Source organism: Ursus arctos, unplaced genomic scaffold, assembly GCF_023065955.2.
Source record: "Ursus arctos isolate Adak ecotype North America unplaced genomic scaffold, UrsArc2.0 scaffold_3, whole genome shotgun sequence".
Taxonomy (NCBI): Eukaryota; Metazoa; Chordata; class Mammalia; order Carnivora; family Ursidae; genus Ursus; species Ursus arctos.
In genome coordinates, this window is record NW_026622985.1 from 79,060,696 (window position 1) to 79,080,880 (window position 20,185).

Here is a 20,185-nt window from a genome sequence, read left to right on the forward strand (position 1 = left end):
TACTGCAGACAGGAGTTGGAATGTGCGTGTCAGTGGAATATAAGGCTGGTTCTTATCTTAGGTTTATTAGTGTTTTTGCTGTAGCTTGCTCTGTAATAAATACGATCTCCTGCAGATATAGAATGTAAAACAGGCAATAAAATGGGGCTGGTGCGTGGCTTGCTGTTGTTCTGGTAAATCAGACAAATCAATTATTGTTCTGAGGAGCTGCGCGCTCCTCAGTTTGCAGCCAGCACGCGCTGACTGCTTCCTGTGCCTCCCTCCGCTCCTTCCTTTTCCGTGCGTGCGGGAGTAGTACTCAGTGAGTCATGCTGTCTGTTTCCCTCTTCCTCTATTTCCTGTTGTGTCTGTTCTTTCCTTCCTGGTGCCGGAGGAGTTAGGAACTTTGTTACCAGCGGCGCAAGAGGATAGAGCTGGGGCCGGCATCCATTCCTTTCTAGTGATACTTCTGTAGGTCACTCGGTTGGAGTTTCCGTTCTCTGAACATCTCTGCCTCTTCATGGTACAGAGTTGTGGCAACTCCTCTGCTCATATTGCTGTTGCTAGCTTTCCTTCGTTGCTTCAGTAAATCCCTGTGTCTTTTTTTCTGTTAGCTACTGCTGTGTTCCCTTGGACTTTGGTTCCTTGCTCTTGTTACATGGGAACTTTCTCGTAACCTCTCCATGATGATTTTGTTGGACTTGCGTAGTATTAATGATAAGAATTTCCTTAAAGCAGAACCTGGGGTGATCCAAAGACTAGCTGTACGGTTTTGCATCTTTAGTAAATTCACTTCAGCATCCTGGTTGTCTTATATATGTGTGTGTGTGGTCTTCAGATTTTCTTTTGAATAAGTTGTAGTATCTTCTTGGTTCCCTCATTAATTAGTGGGTTAAAATAAATATTTGATGTGTTCATTTTATATTTGTATTAAAGTGTCACGATTTGGAGGCACTGGGGTGGCTCAGTCAGTTGAGTATCAACTCTTGATCTCAGCTTAGGTCTTGATCTCAAAAACTGTGAGTTCAAGACCCACGCTGGGCTCCACAGTGGGTGTGGAGGCTACTTTAAATAAATAAATAAATAAATAAATAAATAAATAAATAGTGATGATTTTTCCATTTTGGGGAATTATTCTTTAAGGGGGGAAGCAGTTGCAGAAATAAGAGAAATAGAAAACCAATTTATAAATTGGGCAATAAGAGATCATGTAATTATATGCTTTGAAAGGTCTTTGTTTGATTACCTGCTGTATACCTAGAAACGTGAAGAGTCATTTCGTTGTGAAAGTAATTTTTTTTTTTAAAGCTGTAAAATGAATGTCTCTTTCATCTACAGAATTCCTGCTTCCATGCCCTGTACCTTTCTTGGTCTACCGTTATGTTCACCAATAGGCTTTTGTTGTAGAAAATTCAGGCACGATAGCCAATGGAGGTAAAGAGATTGGACATTGAAGACAGGGCACAATTTGACATTTGCTAAGTGTGTCCCAGCTGTGCAATTCAGCACCTCTGAAGAAACGTTTTATCAAGTGACTTGCCCAGAGGTGGACCACTGTCAAAGACAGCGTTTGTTACTTGTTGCGTCTGATAATAAAACCTCTTCTTTCCAAAATAATCAGACTTGATATGTCCCTGCACTGAACTCTGTTTCAGGAAGTTTTCTGCCACAGATTTTTCTGTTTGCCTTCTGACTCCTTATTTAACTATGACTTCACACACAGGAATGCATGCAAATGAGACCCATAGAAACAGGGTCCTGGCTTTCATTTAAGTGACCTGAGCTCCAGTAATGACTTTTTACTTTCTTCCTTTGTTCAACGGAAGGAGAGAGGAAATTGAGGGAGTTCAGGAGCATTTTTTCCAAATGAAGTGACACCTCTTTCCACAGGGAGTGGCCTCTAGTATAGATTTGGGTATCCTGGTTCATGCTCTTGAGTTTTCCTTCCCGTTCTCTGGGTGCATGTGGAGATTGTTCTTTGATTCTATTTCAAGGGTCCAGATTGGATAAATGAGCCTATTACAGGCTTAGCTAAGTGAATGTTAAGGTATTTGGAAGGCAGTTGATAAAATTTTTGATTCCCAGGTTCAGGTGTGTGATTGGGTTGTTTCCTCTGTCCCATGGCTGCTGAGTGATGTGATAGAACTTGAAATATTTCTGGCCAGCCCTGGCTTCACTCTCCACTTCACCATCGTAACACTACTTAGCCCTGGATTGAACTCATTTTGTCCTGTGGCTATAGCTTATATAAACATCTCAAAGTAAGTCATTTTACTAACATAGACATTCTGCTTACTCGTATTTTAAGGATTTATTTAGCATGCTTCCAGCATATTCCCTACAGTATATGTTGTACAGAATTTTGGAGTCTCTTTGCAGTGTTGATGTCCAGATAAATATCCTTGAATCAGAGCGCAGGGTCAGCTTGAAATTACCTAGTAATTTTGTGCCTCAGTTCTTCAAGAAATGATGTTCTCAGGAAGAAATGATAAAATTCCTAAGACGGTATCAGATTTGGGAGGTATCTGAGAATAAAAGCTAATTACCAAGGTTTTGAATTTGGAGTTCTCTTGATAATACATTACTGCAGCTTGTCCAGTTACTTCACGCACTGTAGAAACCATTTAGTTTCTTTTATGTCATTCAGTCTATCCCTCTGTTTCAGTTTCTCAGTTCTGACTATGTTATTAATTAGTGTTTCCTGAATGGCATTTCTCCTTCTTGGAGTGCGGTCTCTTCACCTGTCCTGACCATGCCTTTCTCCTGCTTCGGGGCATGTCTTTTCTTCTAGGCAGTTTCCCCTTTCTGTCCTCACTGCCTTCTGATCAGGCCTTTCTTGGGCATTTACATAATCACTTACTACCCTGATTTTGCGCTTATTGGTGTATTGATTGGTAACTGTTCTCAAGTTGACATGTGCAGTGGTTTTCTTCACTGGTTTCTAAACTCCTAGGAAAGGGAGGTCTTTTTGTATCTCTTCACAGAGCCTAGTTTAGATTTGATTTGCCAGGTAGCGACCTAAAGCGACTGATACTGTGTTTGGAAAAATATGTGACCGTGGCTGCTCGGTACAGGGTTAACTGTGCTGGTTAGTACCTAGAAGTGGACAGGCTTGTAGAAGGATGCAGTAGAAAGGGTGCATATTTACTACAATATAGGGGCAATATGGGGTCATGATTAGTAGCATGGGTCCAATATTGGAGGAGCCAAGCTCAAGTCCTGGCTCCACTGCTTATGACTTTGTCACCTTGAGGAAGTTATTTAACCCTTCCATGCCGCAGTTTTTCCACTGCAAAATGAATAATAATGGCCCTTATCTCGTTAGGTTGTGGTGTGATCAAATGCCTTAATACATGCAGAGTACTTACAGCATTTGACACAGTAAGAGCTCAGCCGAGGGCAGTGGTTCACAGGGTGGTGGTGATTATTATTAAATTGCTGAGCATTCTGCTGAGCATATAGAAGTCCTCTATGCATGATAGCTACCACCACCATCAGCAGCTGTATTTGTATTCTAAACTCTTTATCCAGTTCAAGTCCCAGATCATAACCCTCCCTCTTCTGAGTACTTACCGCCCCTTTATCTCTTCAGACTTTTAACATATGCCATGTGGCCTGTTTTTAAATGCATTTGTCATGTTGGGTCAGTGAATGAATGATCAACCCATAAGTATTTATTGAGTGCTGCTTATATGTCACACACAATGCCCGGTGTTGAGGATATAACATTGAACAAGACAGTTACATGCTATTAGGGCATATGCGATTTCTTCTTTCTTTTTCTTTCTTTCTTTCTTTCTTTCTTTCTTTCTTTCTCTCTCTCTCTCTCTCTCTCTTGCTCTCTTTCTTTCTTTTTCTCTCCCTCCCTTCCTTCTTCCTTTCCAGATTTTATTTATTTATTTGACAGAGAGCACAGGGGGCGTGGCAGAGAGAGGGAGAAGCAGTATGGAGGTAGGGGCAGCGGGGAGCCAGATGGGGGTTCAGTCCCAGGAAACTAGAGATCATGACCTGAGCCAAAGGCAGACACTTAACTGCTTAACTGACTGAGCCACCCAGGCACACCTTCAATTCTTTCTATAATTACACTTGTGCTGGGTGGGTGGGTGGGTGTGTGTGTGTGTGTGTGTGTGTGTGTGTGTGTGTGTGTGTGTTCAGAGCTTATTCCACATGGTCAGAGAGTCTTTTAAGTGATTTTAAAATGAGGTCTAAAGAAGGAGTTAGTGGAAGATCTTGTACAGGGCTAAAGAATGAAACTGTGTACAGGAAGGTCCTGAGGTAGGAAGTTGCTTGGGTTCAAGAGGCAAGGCCGTTACTGCTGAAATATTGAAGATAGTGATTGGAATTAAGACAGCAAATGATTGAAACATTTACTTTGTGATTCTTGAGGAAAGCTTTTGAAATTTGTCTGAAGAATAATGAGAAATAATTGACAAGGGAGGGACTAATTAGGTCAGCATTTTATAATTGTGTATCATCCCCTCCCCCACCCCGGCTGCTGTTGGAGATAGACTTGAAGCGAGAGTGGCTTTAGGACACTGGCTACCAGAGGACTGAACAGTGGCTAGAACTGGGCCTGTGGCATTGGATATGGGAGGATAAATTTGATATCTAGTTTGGTGGTAGGACTGGTAGAATTTGGCCATTGCTTGCATCAGGGGGATGAAACCAGGTGTCATACGTGAGCTCTTTAAGTGTCCGGCTACAAATAACAGGTGATTGGTGGTGCTGCTTTTCCCATATGGTGAACACTGGTGTTGTAGATTTGGGGGGGAAATTAAGAATTTCTGGACATGTAAACTGAGGTACCCGTGAGCCATTCAAATGGTCCAGAGCCCCAGAAAGTGGCCTGGGCTTTATGCATGAACTTAGGGCTGTTGGGTATATATATGTGTGAATATACAAAATTCCCAGAGAATATCGAGAGAAGAGTCCCTAGGCCAAGTCCTTATCTCCAAAATTTAAAGATCATGTATGGGTGGGGTATCACCCACCAAACAAACTTTAAAAAGGTGCTTCCTGAGCTATCAGAGGAAAAGCCTGGTAACTAAGAGGAAGAGAGCCTTACAACCCAAGACTTGACCGTGCTGCTTCAAGGTCAAGAAGGATGAAGATTGAGAACTATCCAGTGGATTTAGCAACACCAGTTACTTGTGACTTTAGAGCAGTTTTTGTGGACTGAAGGGGCATAGGGAGCAAGAGCTAATTGTCCCAACTGAATTATCCCCCAGGAACAATGTCTTACAGCTCTGTGCCATCACTATTAGGAGTTTCCTAAGAATAGTAAGTAGATAAATGTGTGTAATGATGGTGTCTGTGTAGTTTTCAATGCATAAGAAATCCAGAGCATCCATAATTACATATGCATTCTCGGAGAAACATATGACAATGATGGGAGATCTTTCAAATTCCTTTGGGTATATTGATCAAAACTCTTTGTCTGAATTCTCTGCCATCACTCATGCATTCAGGGGTACTTGGTTTCCATTGATAAGCTAAATCCTTAGGGTCATACTTCGAGAACCCCAGTACAATATCCACATGTGATTACATTAAACCAGAATTGGAAAGTCACTGGGTGAGGCAGAGTTAAATCTGTATTTTTCTTTAGAAAGAATTAGAATTTCCCAGTACATCTAAAACACTACATTTCTAACTACCCTTTTCTGTAAGGGTAGTTTCATTACAATTTAAGCCTATTATCACTATGGAAAATGTTGAATTTGGCTCTTATAAAACTGAAGAGACAGTTATCTGACCTGAATAATTTGTGAGTTTATCTGGGCAGAGCTAAATCAGCATTGAATGTTAATGTATTTTCTTTTGAAAACAAAAACTTACACATTTTTGTACCACAAATTTTCTGTCAAAATTTTTGGTTTTAAATGCATCAAAAATAAATAAGCCAAAAGAAGAAAATGATCTCTACTACTACCATCAGAAATCTGTCAATAAAAATACATCTATTTACCAAAATGTGGGGTTTTTTTTAAATCCCCCCCCCAGTCCCCTTTAAATGATATAAAGTATTTTTAGGACAGAAACTTTGTTTTATTCTTAACTACACAATCAGTGCCTTGAACAGTGCCTGGCACATAGTAGGTGCTTAATTGCCTTTTCCAGTTAATTCTATTTTTGCACATGAATGTGTTCTTGAACCATACTTTCAATGTCTACCTAGTCTTCTGTCTTCTCAATGTACTGTAATTTATTTCATCAGCTTCCTATTCTTGGATATTAAGCTATTTCGATTGTTCTTTTCTTTCATAAACAACATATTATTCCTTTAGCTAGTTCATAGTCTGTAGTTATTTTCTTAGAACAGTCCCATAAAGTGGACACTTAGGCCAAAGGAGAGCATATAGTTGTTGTTGTTTTTTAACATCATCATGTGTAAATCTTTCTTGAGTGAAATGATTAGATTTTTAGTTTGATATATTCTTTAAAACACTGATCACCTTCTGTCTTAATTAATAAAAACTTCTGCCATTAATAGTTGTCATTTTTCTTCATGTCTCAAAAACTAGAACTTTCTCTTCCAAATGTTTTAATTATCTATTTTTATTAACTCTTTAAAAACGTAGTGCTTTGCAACTGATGAATAACTGAACTCTACCTCTGAAACTAATGATACACTATATGTTAATTGAATTTAAATAAAAATTTTAAAAATGTAGGGCTTCAAGAAACCGAATTAGATATAATTTAAAAAGCTTTCTTTAAGATTCATTGGACCTAAATTGGTATGTCTCCAGGCAAAAATGAATGTTCAAAGTACTTTAGGAGGTTTTGGAGTTATTTTAATCCAATAACCTTTTATAATATTTATTTTGATTTTTTTAAATTTTATGTCACAGGTTGCTTACTGATTTTTTTCTTTATCCTTTTCTGAAGTTGGGTTCTTATCTCAGGTGGGGTAGAGTTTAAGCATGACATCAATTTCCTTGCCCCTGAGTCCTTGATTTGCCCATGAAATGAAACTCCTGCTTCATCAGACTGTCTTTTAAATTCTTTACTCTGCACATATTATTTTAATTATCTCTCAAGCCATTTTCTGCTTCTGTAATAAATTCTTACCTCTTGCCTATAGAGATTTTGGAAGTGATAAAAATTGATCTGAAACTTTGAAAGAAAAAGTGTATTTCAAACCTGTTATTTTTCATTGTGGCCTTGTAAGTGATATCCAGAACAGTAGACAGTAGACCGGTTGATTGCTTTGTTCCAGATTCTTGCTGTCACCTACCGTGTAAAAGCTGTGTTTTTAGACCAGTCACATGCCCCTTTTCCAGAAATGTTCAGGATGTCTATTATGGTTTTCCGATAAAGACTCATCATTTCATTCTTAGAAGAGTAACAGCACAGTTGTTTTAAAGATTTTATTTATTTATATGAGAGAGAGGGTGAGCGGGAGGGAGAGGGGGAGAGAATTTGAAGCAAACTCCAGGCTGAGCAGGGAGCCTGATGTGGCGCTCGATCTCATAACGCTGAGATCATGACCTGATACAAAATCAAGAATCAGACACTTAAATGGCCACCCAGGCACCCTAACAGCGCAGTTGTTTTAAATGTAAAGGGTCTTTTTCTGTTATCATTGTTTATAGTTATCTTTACCAGTTTAACCTAGAAATGCTTCCTTTAACTATTTTTTAATCAATTTAATTCTTTATTACAAATCAGATGTCTACAGTCTGGATAAATTACATGTTTTTTTGAGAAATGTTTAACCTAAAAATAATTGGAAGATATGTCTTCCAGTGTATGAAGTTCCTCTAGATACTTTATTATTACTGTGCTGATGGATAATGAAAGGAACCTGTCTCTTGACTCCAAGTACTTATGGATAGTGTTTTTCCTGAATAAAACTACAAAAGCAATACTGTATTTACTTACCTGACCTCAGAGAGAGAAAATGTTTTCTCCATAAAATAAGAATAGGATTATTTATTTGTTTATTTATTTATTTATTTTTTTAATGGAAGGAAGTAAACCAAGAAAGAGGAAGTCATGGATGTAGAAAACACAACCCGGGATAGGATGTGAAGGGAATTTCCAGGGTCTTGGTGAAGGAAAGGCCCAGGACATCCATTGTGAGGCAAGCCTCACGGGCCACCATGCAGAAGTCACAGGAGAAAGGAGGGGAGCACTCCAGGGAAGGCTATAATTTGCAGAGTCTTAACACTGAATATCAATTTAAGAAAAAATTGTAATAATCTGCTGGGAAGTTAGAATATGGAGAAATGGGGAAAGGGACAGTTTGGGATGGGGGAAAGAAAGTGGGGTTTATTCGTAGAAATTTTTCTGGACCTTACAAATTATGAGTCATAACTTTGAGATAGTTCTGTGGTTTGGCAGACTTGAGGAAGGACATCCCTTGGCACACCGCCTCGATGGGCTTCACGAAACCTCATCCAAGTTAGAGAAAGAGGATTGAATATCAGAAGAAGGCAAGCTTGGATACTTGATAGTTTATTCTAACTAGGTAAATACTTACTTCTCCACTTTTTATACAAGGTACACATATACCACCATCTGCTCTTTCTATGCTAAATTTATAGTACAAAAAAAGTCTTGTAGAATAAGCCAAGGGCATTGTATTTCCTGTTGATGATAAAATGCAGATTTTTCCACTAAAAGGCAATGACTTCATTTCTAAAGGTTAAATTGAATGGTTATCCACAGTATAATTTCAGCTGGTTAAATTTAGGAAATTGAAAGTCATTCAATAAAAGAATAATCTCTGAGCTAGTATAGAATTTTCATTTGATAAAGAAGTGGATATTATTTCATTCACATTAAGCCATATCACATGATTTTATTTCAAGGTAGAAAAAAAATGTCAATCGGGATCTGTACTTATTGGTACTTTTTTTCTTAATTTGAACAACATTTCCTCTATATAGCCCGTTGAGGATGTTATCATGCTTTCTTTTAGCCATTGCCTAAGAATTAATACTTTCTGATGCTGCTTTTGGGAAACCCATAAGATTTTTTTCAATGCTCTTCTAACCTCATGATTTTTCTCATCTAAACTATTTTCTGCTTGAATTTTTAAAATACTTTAATTTATTGAACAGTTAAAGTAGTTTATCTGAAGCATGAAAAGTACTTCATCTTGAACTTGTAACTCTCTGAGATACTTAAAAATTAGTTGACTAGGAAGAAGTTTTTCTTAAAAAATAAAATTTTGCATAGGCTAACTAGGCCAATTTTTTTATTTTTACAATTTAGATTTAATTATAAAAATATATCTTCGTAGTATATAATTCTATCAGTTTTGACAGACGTACATTTTGAGAAGCAGTGTATACATGTAATCATCACCATATTCAAGATACTAGAACTATTGCATCATCCCAGAAAATTCTTCCATCCCCTTGGCGTCCACCTCTAGTCCTTCCCCTAGTCCCTGGCAGCCGCTGATCTGTTTTCTGTCCTTACACTCTAACCTTTGCCACAGTGTCCTATAAATGGAATCATGCCTTTGAGAGCCATCCATGTTGTTGCCTGTATCCTTTTGCTTGCAGAGTAGCATTCCATTGTGTGAGTGTACTGCAGCTGGTTTATCCATCCCCTGTTGAGGGTGCTTTAAGTTGTTAACAGTTCGGGGTGATTACAGATGAAGTCCAGCTCATATTCTGGGGTTCCCTAATCTATTTCTGTAATGCGATTTGACTTTTTCCTAGTCAGGTTGCCGTGATTGTCCATCAGAATGCTGCTTTGCCTATTTTTCTTCTAAACACAGGTTGTATCTTCTCATATTAGCATTGCCAAGTCCTTTCTTTTATCAGTATTGGACCTTTTGGAAAGAAAATAAATGGTGGACCAGACCGACCAAATACAAATATTTATAGACACCTGTCCTTTGCAGGGCTACTGAGAGCAACAGGCATATCCTCAAAGTTTCTTTCAAAGTCTGATTGCAGAGAAATTTTCTTTTCCTCCATATTTGGGACATGAAGCTCACTTTCACTGACATGCTTTGTGGCTTTCTTCCAATTTGGGAGGTGTGCCGTGCTGCTCCTTCTGCCCTTTGGTCTGTCCTTAGCTTGCAGGTTTGGAAGCTTTGCTTAGCCAGGCCATCCCAACCTAATAATCGGTAAAAGAGTAGAGTCAAGGAAGAAAATGGAAGGTTGTGTTCTCTGTTGAGGGTGCCACTGATTGGAACGCCTGCCTCCTAAGCTCAAAGCTGTCTCACAGCCTAGTGCTTCTGCAGTTGTCCTCCTGATTCATGCTCCCAGGAGTGGAGCCCAGACCACGAAACATTGTTTCTCCTTTGCTCCAACATGTTGGAGGGAGGCCTGAGTGAGGTTCTGTGCCAAGGAAGTAAATAGTGTGAGAAACTGTCAACTATAGACAGCACTTAATGAAAGATTATTGATGGCCTAGCTTCAGCACCTTTTTTTTTTTTCCTTGTTTCCTTGTAATTTTTTTAGAGTATTTTTCGCTAGGTTCTCTGCTATGCTGACTTCATTCCCGTTAAACTTGCATCTCACTGACGTTTATGCCCCTAGTTCCCTCACACACACATCACCATGAAGCATCGATAACCAGCCAGGGAAGATTGGTTTCAGATTTTTAAGTGCTTTGTGGTAAATGTTGGAGCTGGAGGGCATTCCCAAGTATCTCCACCCAGGGTCCCATTTATATCAAGAGATTATCGTGCTATATAGCTGGTTCCTCACAGAGACTCACAGCCTCATTCTGTGAATTAAAACATCAGTGGGAGCCATAGAGCCCAGGTTGTGGAAAAGAGGATGAGGGTGGAATGATGGGTGATTTTTTTGCCTTTCTGGTAGAGGATGTACTTATGATTTGTCTTCCACAGAGCTGCAGGAGAGAGCCTCCAGGTCTGGGGAGCCCTGAAAAGATCTGTGACTATGACGATGAGTTGTCACAATACAGCTTAAAAAATGAGTGTGTTTGGGTCCTGTCCTTAGGTATTAGTTCTGATCTCCACGCTCTTTTTTCCCCTCTTTTGTACACAGAGCTTCTGCCGCTTCGGTAGTAAGATTGGTTGGACCCAGACAGCGTTGTGCTCTGGAGGCCTAGCCTCGGGCCGGCCCAGTAGAAAGGATAGTCAGCAGTCACAGGGGAGAGCCCTTCCTGCTTTGCTGGAGCGGGCGGTGCAGGACTCGGTTGTACTGCCAGGCAGCTTTGTCAGGTTGGACAGACCTCTTTCAAATGTGGTTTCTCACGTGCTGGTGGAGTACCCCCATGGTACCCTAATAAGCTCTGCATGTGTTTGTTTTTAGTTCTTTTTGCTATGATGTTAATCAAAGAGTGATTGTGATGATGAAAACTAATTAGTGAGCTTCATTATTAACAGTTCCCTTTTGAGACTTGCCCATGATAATCCTGATTAATGGTAAACTAATAGGTTTACTCTGATTTCCATTTCCCTGTGCTGTGTTGTGTGTTGTGATGTTTGCTTCTCACCAGTGACTATGTTTATGCCTGCCAGGTGGGTATTTTCAGTGGAAAAATCATAGACTTCACTTTGCTAACATCGAGTACAAACTGACAGCCTAAATCCTGTTCCAGAATTCACAGAACTTTGATTTATATTAAGTTCTGCTCTTCTAGGATGCAGAGGACATGGGTGTCTTAAGTAGCATACTTAGGGTCCTCGGTCCTTTGCGTGCCATATAAGGATTATTCTTCCTCTGCCTTTCCCCTGCTCTCTTCTGCCCTCAACTTTCCCACTCTCTCAAACGTGGTAATTCATCGTACTAAATCATTTTCAACATGTGCTTGCTTACACATGGTACTTTATGGAGACAGGTTGCAATCTACCTGCTGAAGGGCTTTTCCTGTAGGCGTTGACATGTGTAATCTGCATTTGGAAGAGGTTTGGCCTGACAGGCCGGAAGTGAGGACAGAGTAGGAGTGTATAATTAAGGTGTCTTTACAACCTTTCCCTCTCTCTGAGGATCATCCTGCCTTTCTTTGGGGTCATTCCAAGCCCCGTTCCAATAAGTCTGAGGTATAGATATTAGCATCCTTTGAAATGAAGTCACCCCAGGCACATTTGTTGCACCATTACTTTCTCAATTTCAAGGTGCATTGAGGAGGCAGAAACATTCCTTAAAGAGGTGCCATCCACAATAGCAAGTTAAATGTAGCTAATGCAACCTTAAATTAGCTTCTCTAGGATTACAGGAAAATACTTATGTGTGGTTTGTTTTGGAGCGCAGGTAATGTGAAAACTAGCAGTGCAACGAAGAAAAGACTTACTGCTCTGAAGTACAGTTGCTTCTTGATTATTTACACCAGTGGAGGGGAATATTGGTGCAGAAAACTATAGCTAATTTATCTGCTTGGATTCTCAAAGCCTTGAGCCGGTGTGATGCCAGGTAACTATGGCGAAAGGATTCCCGGGCCTCGTGTACATGAGTCACAGCATGGAAAACCTGACCATGAGAGTGTCTGCAACTAGACTTCCGACAGAAATACTTGATACTGAATAGTCTTACCTTGAAATGGGCCATTTGTGCCTTAAGTCTCGATATTGTTATCTCTTTAAATCCGAGGCCTTTAATCTTTAGTTTTAAAAATAGCTTTTGGAGTTACAAGGTTATAAAGACACCTTTGATTTCACTAAATCTCACTAGGTGCTGCTTCAGGATTATTGGAGAATTTCAGATGTCATGTTAATATTGTCATTTGAACTTGCTCACTTCACTAGTCCTTAAGATCCACGTGGCATCTTCAGTTCCTCAGTGGGGCCTAAACTGCTGTTACACTGTTCCTCATAATCAAGTCTTCTCTTATTTACCTAGTGTTGAACTTAGAAATGAGTGTAAGAGACTGAAGCACGTTGCTGTACTTGCACGGGCTCTTTGGAAGGCAAATCAGAGCTTGACCACATTCAGTCAATTTTATGGTAATAACAAAACTCCTAAAATAAATAAATTCCATAGCTGAATTAGCAGGGAATGATGTATGGCCACATCACCTGAGGGAACTTGTCAGTCTGACTTACCAGTCTTTTCAGATGAGTCACTGAAACAAATTTTAAAGGTTTCAAGAATTTTTGTATTGAAAAAGGAACATGCCAAGCAAGGGAAGCGCTTGAGATGACAAGGAAAGACAGACACCATTGTCTGCCTGTGATGGAGATTTGAAAGAGCTGGCATCTTCTGGTGCTTACATTCCATTTAATTGACTTGATAAGAATCTTTATTCTTAAAAATCTGTGAACGTGGGTGAAATTTTTTATCTTTTCCCTTAACGGGTGGTTCACAGGCAGATGATCCTCTTCAGGCATTTGGAACGATGAGGGAGCTCCATGTCTTGTCTTACAATTTGGCCTCTGGAAGTAAACATGGACAGTTGTGGTAGGCTTTTAAAATTTGTTTCTGCCATGCCTTCAGTTGTCATAGTTGGCTTTCACTTCTAATCTTTGTCATAATCAGTGGCATGTCATATTCTCTTTGCTATCTTCCCATATGTTGTTGTTTCTGGATTAGGACTGTTAAATTGTAGGTTGAGACTTAGGAAGAGTCAGGAACTTCTTCTTTTTTAAAAGTACATGGCTGATAGTAAGGCACCTTTACTCCTCCTTGGTTCCCAGTCTGAGAAATTCTCTCTCTTGGTAAAGTACATAATCATTTAGCAAAATAGGGTGAGAGTCTGCTCCAGCCTTCTTTTTGTATTAATACCTGTGTGTGTGCGTGCTACTGTTATTCCTATAAGCACCTTTTTTTCCCTCCAGATAAATACATCCATATGACAGTGAGCAAAAGTCTGTTTCTGAAAAGTACGGATTATTGCAGTTTTGAGGGGAAAGGCCCTCTCTTCAGAGATGTTAAGTTGCCTCATGATTTGTGATAATCAATTTGATAATTGTTGTTGACTTACTGATTCAGCTCATGAATAATGTCCCAGATTTAGACTAGTGTGGCCAAAGGATTTTAATCAGGTAGTGCTTTCGTTCCCATGGAGCATTTGTCTTGCTTGACTGTTCTGAACTTCAGCCAACTGCCAGAAAGGCCTTGTCCCACTGTATATGTATAGTAGAATGTGTGTTGCCTAAGTGCTCACTGGGGGAGTTCCCAACTCACTAAAGCTCATTGTTACCCTACCTTTTACCAATGTGCCATTAGAGACACTGAGAATGGATGACTGTCTCTCCTTTTCTCTGAGAATCTGTTTGAAGGGAAGGATGAATCTCATTACTATAAATACTGTTTTCATCCCAGCCTACCTCACTGCTTCTGAATGAGAGGAGCCCCTCTGGCTGCTGTGAAAGCTCTCAAATACTTGATGGCTTGTTAAATTTTCATTATCTAATGTGCATTAATTTAGATACAATAGCTCTGTTGCTAGGAGCAGAGTCAGAAAGGAAGAGCTTGGCGGAGTGCGGACTGCTTGTGTCACAGGAGTCAGGAAAGTGTGCAGAGCTTGCTGTCCTCAGAGGGAGTTTACGGTTCTGCTGGCTGGGCTGAAAACCTCGGAAATTCTGACGGCCCCTGACTACTCCCCATCACATGCACTGTGACGTTTTGGCGCTGCTTACTCTATTATCTGTTTAATTAGCTTGAAGGACTGAAAGGATTCGAAGCTCTCTGAGAGCTCTGAGGTTCAAAATGTCCGTGGTTTGGTTACTCTTGAGGGAAGAGGGCATGCACATTGTGTTTTATGTGTGAAAAATGTTTTAAAGTGCCACGCAACCATTTCATGTGTTTTTTTTGTTTCTATAATTGTTCATGCTGACATGATGTGGAATAGGTCCCCATGTCTACTGTTAGAGATTTACCAGGCTGGGAACAGGAACAGTCTGCCCAGGTCCCAGCTCACCCCTGAGAAGCACTTAGACCAAGGCTCACTATACAGGCACCCAAAGAAGGCTGCACTCTTGATGTTCAGAAACAATGAGCTCTGAATCTGCATAACCCATTGATGGTTAAAGGTGAACTACGTTGGGTTTCTTAGGAAGGGGCTTTATGTAACACAGCCTGGGAGTCACTTCTTTTTTTTTTTTTTTTTAATGAAAATTAAAGATTAAATTAACCTCCATGAAAGGCTGGTATTAGTCTTCTCCCCGTCGATTTTGTTGAAGGAAGAGAAGCTCTTTGTTGTATCCTGTGAGGAATGAAATTTTCATTTCAAAGCACCTTCCTGACTGGTATATCCATTGAGTGCATAGTAACAGAACAGAGGGAAACACACAGAATGTTCTGGAAATTTCAGATTAACTCTGTTTCTTCCATGGAAGTCACATGGGTATCTTGCCTATGTCAGAATTTCAGGATTGTCTGTTTTTCTATGGTTATTTGCCGAGCTTTCTATGGTCTGCCAGACTTTTTGCCCTAGAACAGAAAGAATCATTTGCTCAGATTTTACTTTCTTCTAATGATTTTTTCTTTTATCCACCAGGATACCCAAAAAGCAAAGCAGTTTCTGCCCTTCCTTCAGCGGGCGGGTCGATCTGAAGCTGTGGTGGAGTATGTCTTCAGCGGGTCTCGTCTCAAGCTGTATCTGCCAAAGGAAACTTGCCTTATCACCTTCTTGCTTGCAGGTAGGTCCTGTGCGCTGTATGTTCTGATCATTCTTCCCGGAGCTCAGAGGTCACAGCTGGAGGTCACATGCCCTCCTTTCCCTTGTGCTTCAGGTAGGACCTCGAACCAGTCTAGGTGTGTTAGTCTCTAATTGAGATGTGAACACAAAACTGCAAGATTTGACCCAACACTGGGCCCTCTTCCTGCTCCTCATTTCTACCAACCGCAGGGCACAGGAGTAGAGCAGCTTGAAAGACAACACGGATCTTTTCACAGCCTGAGAGAAGGGAATTCCAGACAAAGAAAAATACTAATGATGGAATTCTCACAGTCGGTATTTCCCATTTGGGATAGACCACCCCTGCCATGTTAGTCATGGATAGTAGCTGAGACACCCTCCCCTTGTGTCTCCCTAGGCAGTGCCGTTTGTCTCTCTTTTATTCTTTTCAGCTGTCATTAGGATCTAAATCCTTTATGAAACGTCAAACATGACATTACCTTCCCAGGCTCCTGCATCTGTTGTATTTCTCTGTTGCGCTAAGTTTGACGTGCTAGGGCAAGCCACCCTTTCTTTGCTGACTGAATGCGCAGCTTTCTTACCCTATCTTTTCTAGTAGCTTAACATTTCACAAGCCAGCAAGACTGTGTATGAACTGTGTTCTTTGAGCAATTTCCATTTATGCATTCAAGGAGCAGACTGCTTTATTTCTTCCCCAATGGCAGATAATAAAGTTATTTATTTCCAGTCAGTACTTCGCAGAGACTGTGGTCTTTGAGAGAAAGTGTCATTTTACTTCAGCACCCCACACCCCACCCCTATACACACAAACATTCACTCACCCACAAAGGACATACATATTCCTTTGTATTCTTCCGATGCACATTGCCTTTTCTGTTGATACCCTGCTCCCTCCGCGCTCCTTCTGTTGGGATTCTTGAATAGAATTTGCCATGGGGGAAGAGAAATGGGAGCCATTCTTGCTGTCCCCTGCCACATTGCCTCAGCCTCCTTTTCCTAGAAGGCACCAATAGTTTCTTCTCTGGATAAGGGTCTCCCTCAGGCCCTAACTAAATGGGTTGTTATGTGAGATAAATCACTCGCTGAACACATGGCCGTGACGTTCTCTGCTGCTGCTGGGCCACCACTTCTGGCTGAGGTGCTCTCTCACACTCCTAAGAAGTTAATGATCACTGCACAGCTCTGCAGGCTTTCTGAGGGGACTAATTGAAGTATGACATGAAGCTCAGGGGCTGCTGAAGGAGGGGCCAAAACAAATCCCTACCTTCCTGGACGGCTGTACTTTGGTGAGTTGTAGTAAACTCAGGGGCAGCATGACAGTGTGTGACCGAGGCCATTTGTGCCCTTTACTTAAGATTTCGAGAGTAGAGAAGTTTCTTATCAGTGAATTCTTGTTGTTACAGAATTTGAAGTATACATTCAACTTCTCCTTTGTTCTATACCTGCAAAACAAAAGCATCCTCTTGTCAGTGTGGAGCTTTATCCCAGAGGGGAACACGAGAAAAAGTATTATTCTTTCTGGGAAACTTGGCCACAGGTCTATAGGGGAAAGAAAACATTGAAGTTCTGGCTTCTCAATTCAAAACTACCTGAATGGAGCCAGCTCAGAGCTTAGACCTATCCTGGCTGGAGTTTTCCTGTAGAACCCTTCTGGTTGTACTTTCGTTCCCATGGAGCATTTGTCATGCTTGACTGTTCTGGACTTCAGCCAACTGCCAGAAAGGCCTTGTCCCACTGTATATGTATAGTAGAATGTGCGTTGCCTAAGTGCTCACTGGGGCAGTTTCCAGCCCCCTGAAGTCAGACACAACGCAGCCTGGTCACTCAGTTCCACAGCAGCCAGTTCCTGTGTGTATGTGGCATTATTCTAACCCTAGCAATTCGAAGGACAGTGCCCAAGGTAACTTATATTCTGAAGGATAGATTACCAAAGCAAATACATGATAAAATAGAAGCTTTTACATTTTTCTCCTGCCATACTATATGCAGTTATATTCCGCATCTTCTGATTTCTTTAGAAACTTGGCAAGGATACAGGACAGGGAAAAGTTCTAAGAGCACGCAGACCTCAGTTTGAATCACGGCTCTACCCTGCACAAGCAGGTGACTTTAGGGAGGTGTTTTACTCTTGAAGCTTCAGCTCAGACATCAGTTAACTGGAAAGTGTTTCTTGCCTCTTAGGATTTTTGTGAGGCTTTTATGAGATGTGTAAAGGGTTCAGAACAAGTCTGCCATAAAGTAGATTATCCATAAATATGTTTCCTTCCCCTTCCTCTCACAAAGACTTGGTGAATTCATAACTAGAGCTCTTCTTAACTCTCATAGGGAATGGCATATTGTACAGTGTGTGTGCACATCGCTGTGGCCCTACCGTGGAGACTTTGACCTATCAGTGGAAATAAATCAAGGAAAGTTGCTGTTCTAGCCTGCTCCTAAATGAGCAGAAAGCTCACTGATAGGAAGACTCCTGGCTTTTCCCTTTGAGTTTAGAACGAAGAACTCTGCATCCTGGTAAGCCATTGTCCTAGGTCTCTGGAAACTCTAGAGGGAAGGCAGACATGTAGGCGAACTGCAGTGTTGGGCTCTAGGTGAGAGAAGTCTTTACAAGGCACAGAAGTAACACAGAGGAGGGAGTGATCAGTTACTTAGAGGGAAGTCGGGGATTGTCTCCCTGAGGAGCTGCTACCCGAGCTGCTTTTGAAGGACAAATAGGAGTTGGCGGTGTTGGGACAGGAGGCGGAAAGGAGGAAGAGAGGAACATTCTAAGTAGAGGTTAACAGCATGTACAAAGGTGTAGAGGTATGATTTATCTTGGTGTGTCCAGGCAACTGTGCCCTCTTTGGTATTGGTGGAGTATAAGGAGTGAGGTGTTGGGGTGGGATGAGGCTGGAAATGCACACAGGATATACCATGGACCCTCAGAGTCACTCAGGGTATTGAGCAAGAGAGCGACATGCTCACGCTTGTGTTAAGAAAGTTTATTTTGGTGAAGACGTTGGAATAAATGAGGCTGGAGGCTGAGAATGCAGTTACAGAAGCAAGAGGGGTAGAGGCCTAAAATCCGGCAGTGAAGAAGAGGAGAGCTTGGAAACGTATTGAGGAGGAAGACTTGATAATTCAGAGAATGATTGGATCTTTTTGGTCAGAAATGGGGATAATGAGTGTAGGAGGGAAAGTAACTCGCCCAGGGCTTGAGTTTGGGCAGACTGGGATATCCACCAGCAAGGGCAACACCAAAGTAAGAATAGGTTTTAGGAACAGAATAATTGGTGGTCGGAGGATTTGGTGGAGAATCCTGCAAGTAATGTTCAGGAAGCCAAGAGAGGAAAGAAGTACAAGGAGTCGGCAGTGTCAGATTTTACCTAAAATACCAAGTCAGTAAAAGCTATGAAGTGATTTTATACTGTTTATCAATTAGTAAGTCACAGATGACCTTTGTCAGTGCAATTTCATCAGAGTTGATTCAGCTAAAGGCAGATTACAGGCGATTAGGGTGTAAATGTGGGAAATGTGGAACAGAATCAAAAATAGAGTGCTCGTTACAAAATTCTAACAGAATGCAAAAGGAATGCATAAAAATGAAAGCTAAGGGGTCACAGTAACATTCTAAGGATGTCAGCAGCTTGAGTGCTTTTATAACTGTAACTCTTCAGATTGGAGCAGAACGTGGCATTGAGTTGGAAAAGCTGTTCAGTATACCTATTGTTTTCATAATACCAGTTACAGAATGTAAAACTCAACAAAATCTTCTTGGCAAATGAGGATATAAAAAAGGTGGAGTGAGAAAGTATCATAGGGAACATGAGAAGCACTGGTCCGAATCCTGAAGAGAAGAAAGCCTGCAAGGAATTGACAGAGCGATGAGCTAAAGGCAACAGCAGGAATGAGCTGGATAGAGAACGGGATGGAGGGAGTATCCTTAGATGAGGGCCCCTTGGTCTTCTGAGAGCAGCTACAGCAAACACTGAACGTGAGTGTAGGCACAGACACAGCATTCACATTGTGGGGTGGCTCACCTGGACAGGGAACTCCATGGCGCAGCTTTGCAGGTGTCTGTGGGATGTGCTCTACATCATGGAAAAAGGGCATTCTGCTGGAAATGATGTCTCTCTGCAGCCAGGAGGGAGTTTGGGCTGTGATTCTCAAGGGGAAAGTCAAGATAATTGTTCAGCAATCCCGTATGTGCTGCTCTCATTAATCCCAGCCTTTCAGAGAGCCCTCTGGACTTTAAGGTGGGGTGGACACTTTCCATTTTTATGTGGCCTTTTTTGGGCAGACGGCCCCACAGCTTGATAGGGAGTGGCATTTGGCCTGAGCCAGCTGGCCGCTCTGTCACGGTTCCTGCACCCCTGTATGTGGAATGATTGCTGGTCAGATGGGATGGCAGGTGGGGCTGGGCAAAGTCAGCTATAGCTAACAGGTCAGTGCCTCCTGAAAGCTCTTGCCCTTTAGTCCTTTGAGCACCTGGCTTAGGTTTGTCGGTGAGCAGGTGACCTTACAGCATCAGAACGGAGACTGTTGACGGTCCCTCTGCCTGCCGCTGTGGCCTCCTCCTGTGCAGCCTTATTTCAGCCGTAGAGGCAATCACAGCCAGGTCTTGTCCTGAGTTCACAGGGAAGCCCAGATCCCCAAGCAGCCCCACGTTTGTTTGAAAGCATCCTCTTTCCTCATCTAGCATTTGGTGTGCCCC

At 41.4% G+C, this 20,185-nt stretch overlaps 1 protein-coding gene across 1 annotated transcript in view; it reads left to right on the forward strand.

The window, feature by feature from the left end:
* SND1 (staphylococcal nuclease and tudor domain containing 1) overlaps positions 1 to 20,185 on the forward strand; it is a 405,871-nt gene that overhangs the window by 243,249 nt on the left and 142,437 nt on the right. Inside the window, exon 15 of the mRNA XM_026510519.4 lies at positions 15,355 to 15,496. Within this exon, the coding sequence (XP_026366304.3) occupies positions 15,355 to 15,496 (142 nt within the window). The remainder of the gene's footprint in view (positions 1 to 15,354; positions 15,497 to 20,185) is intronic.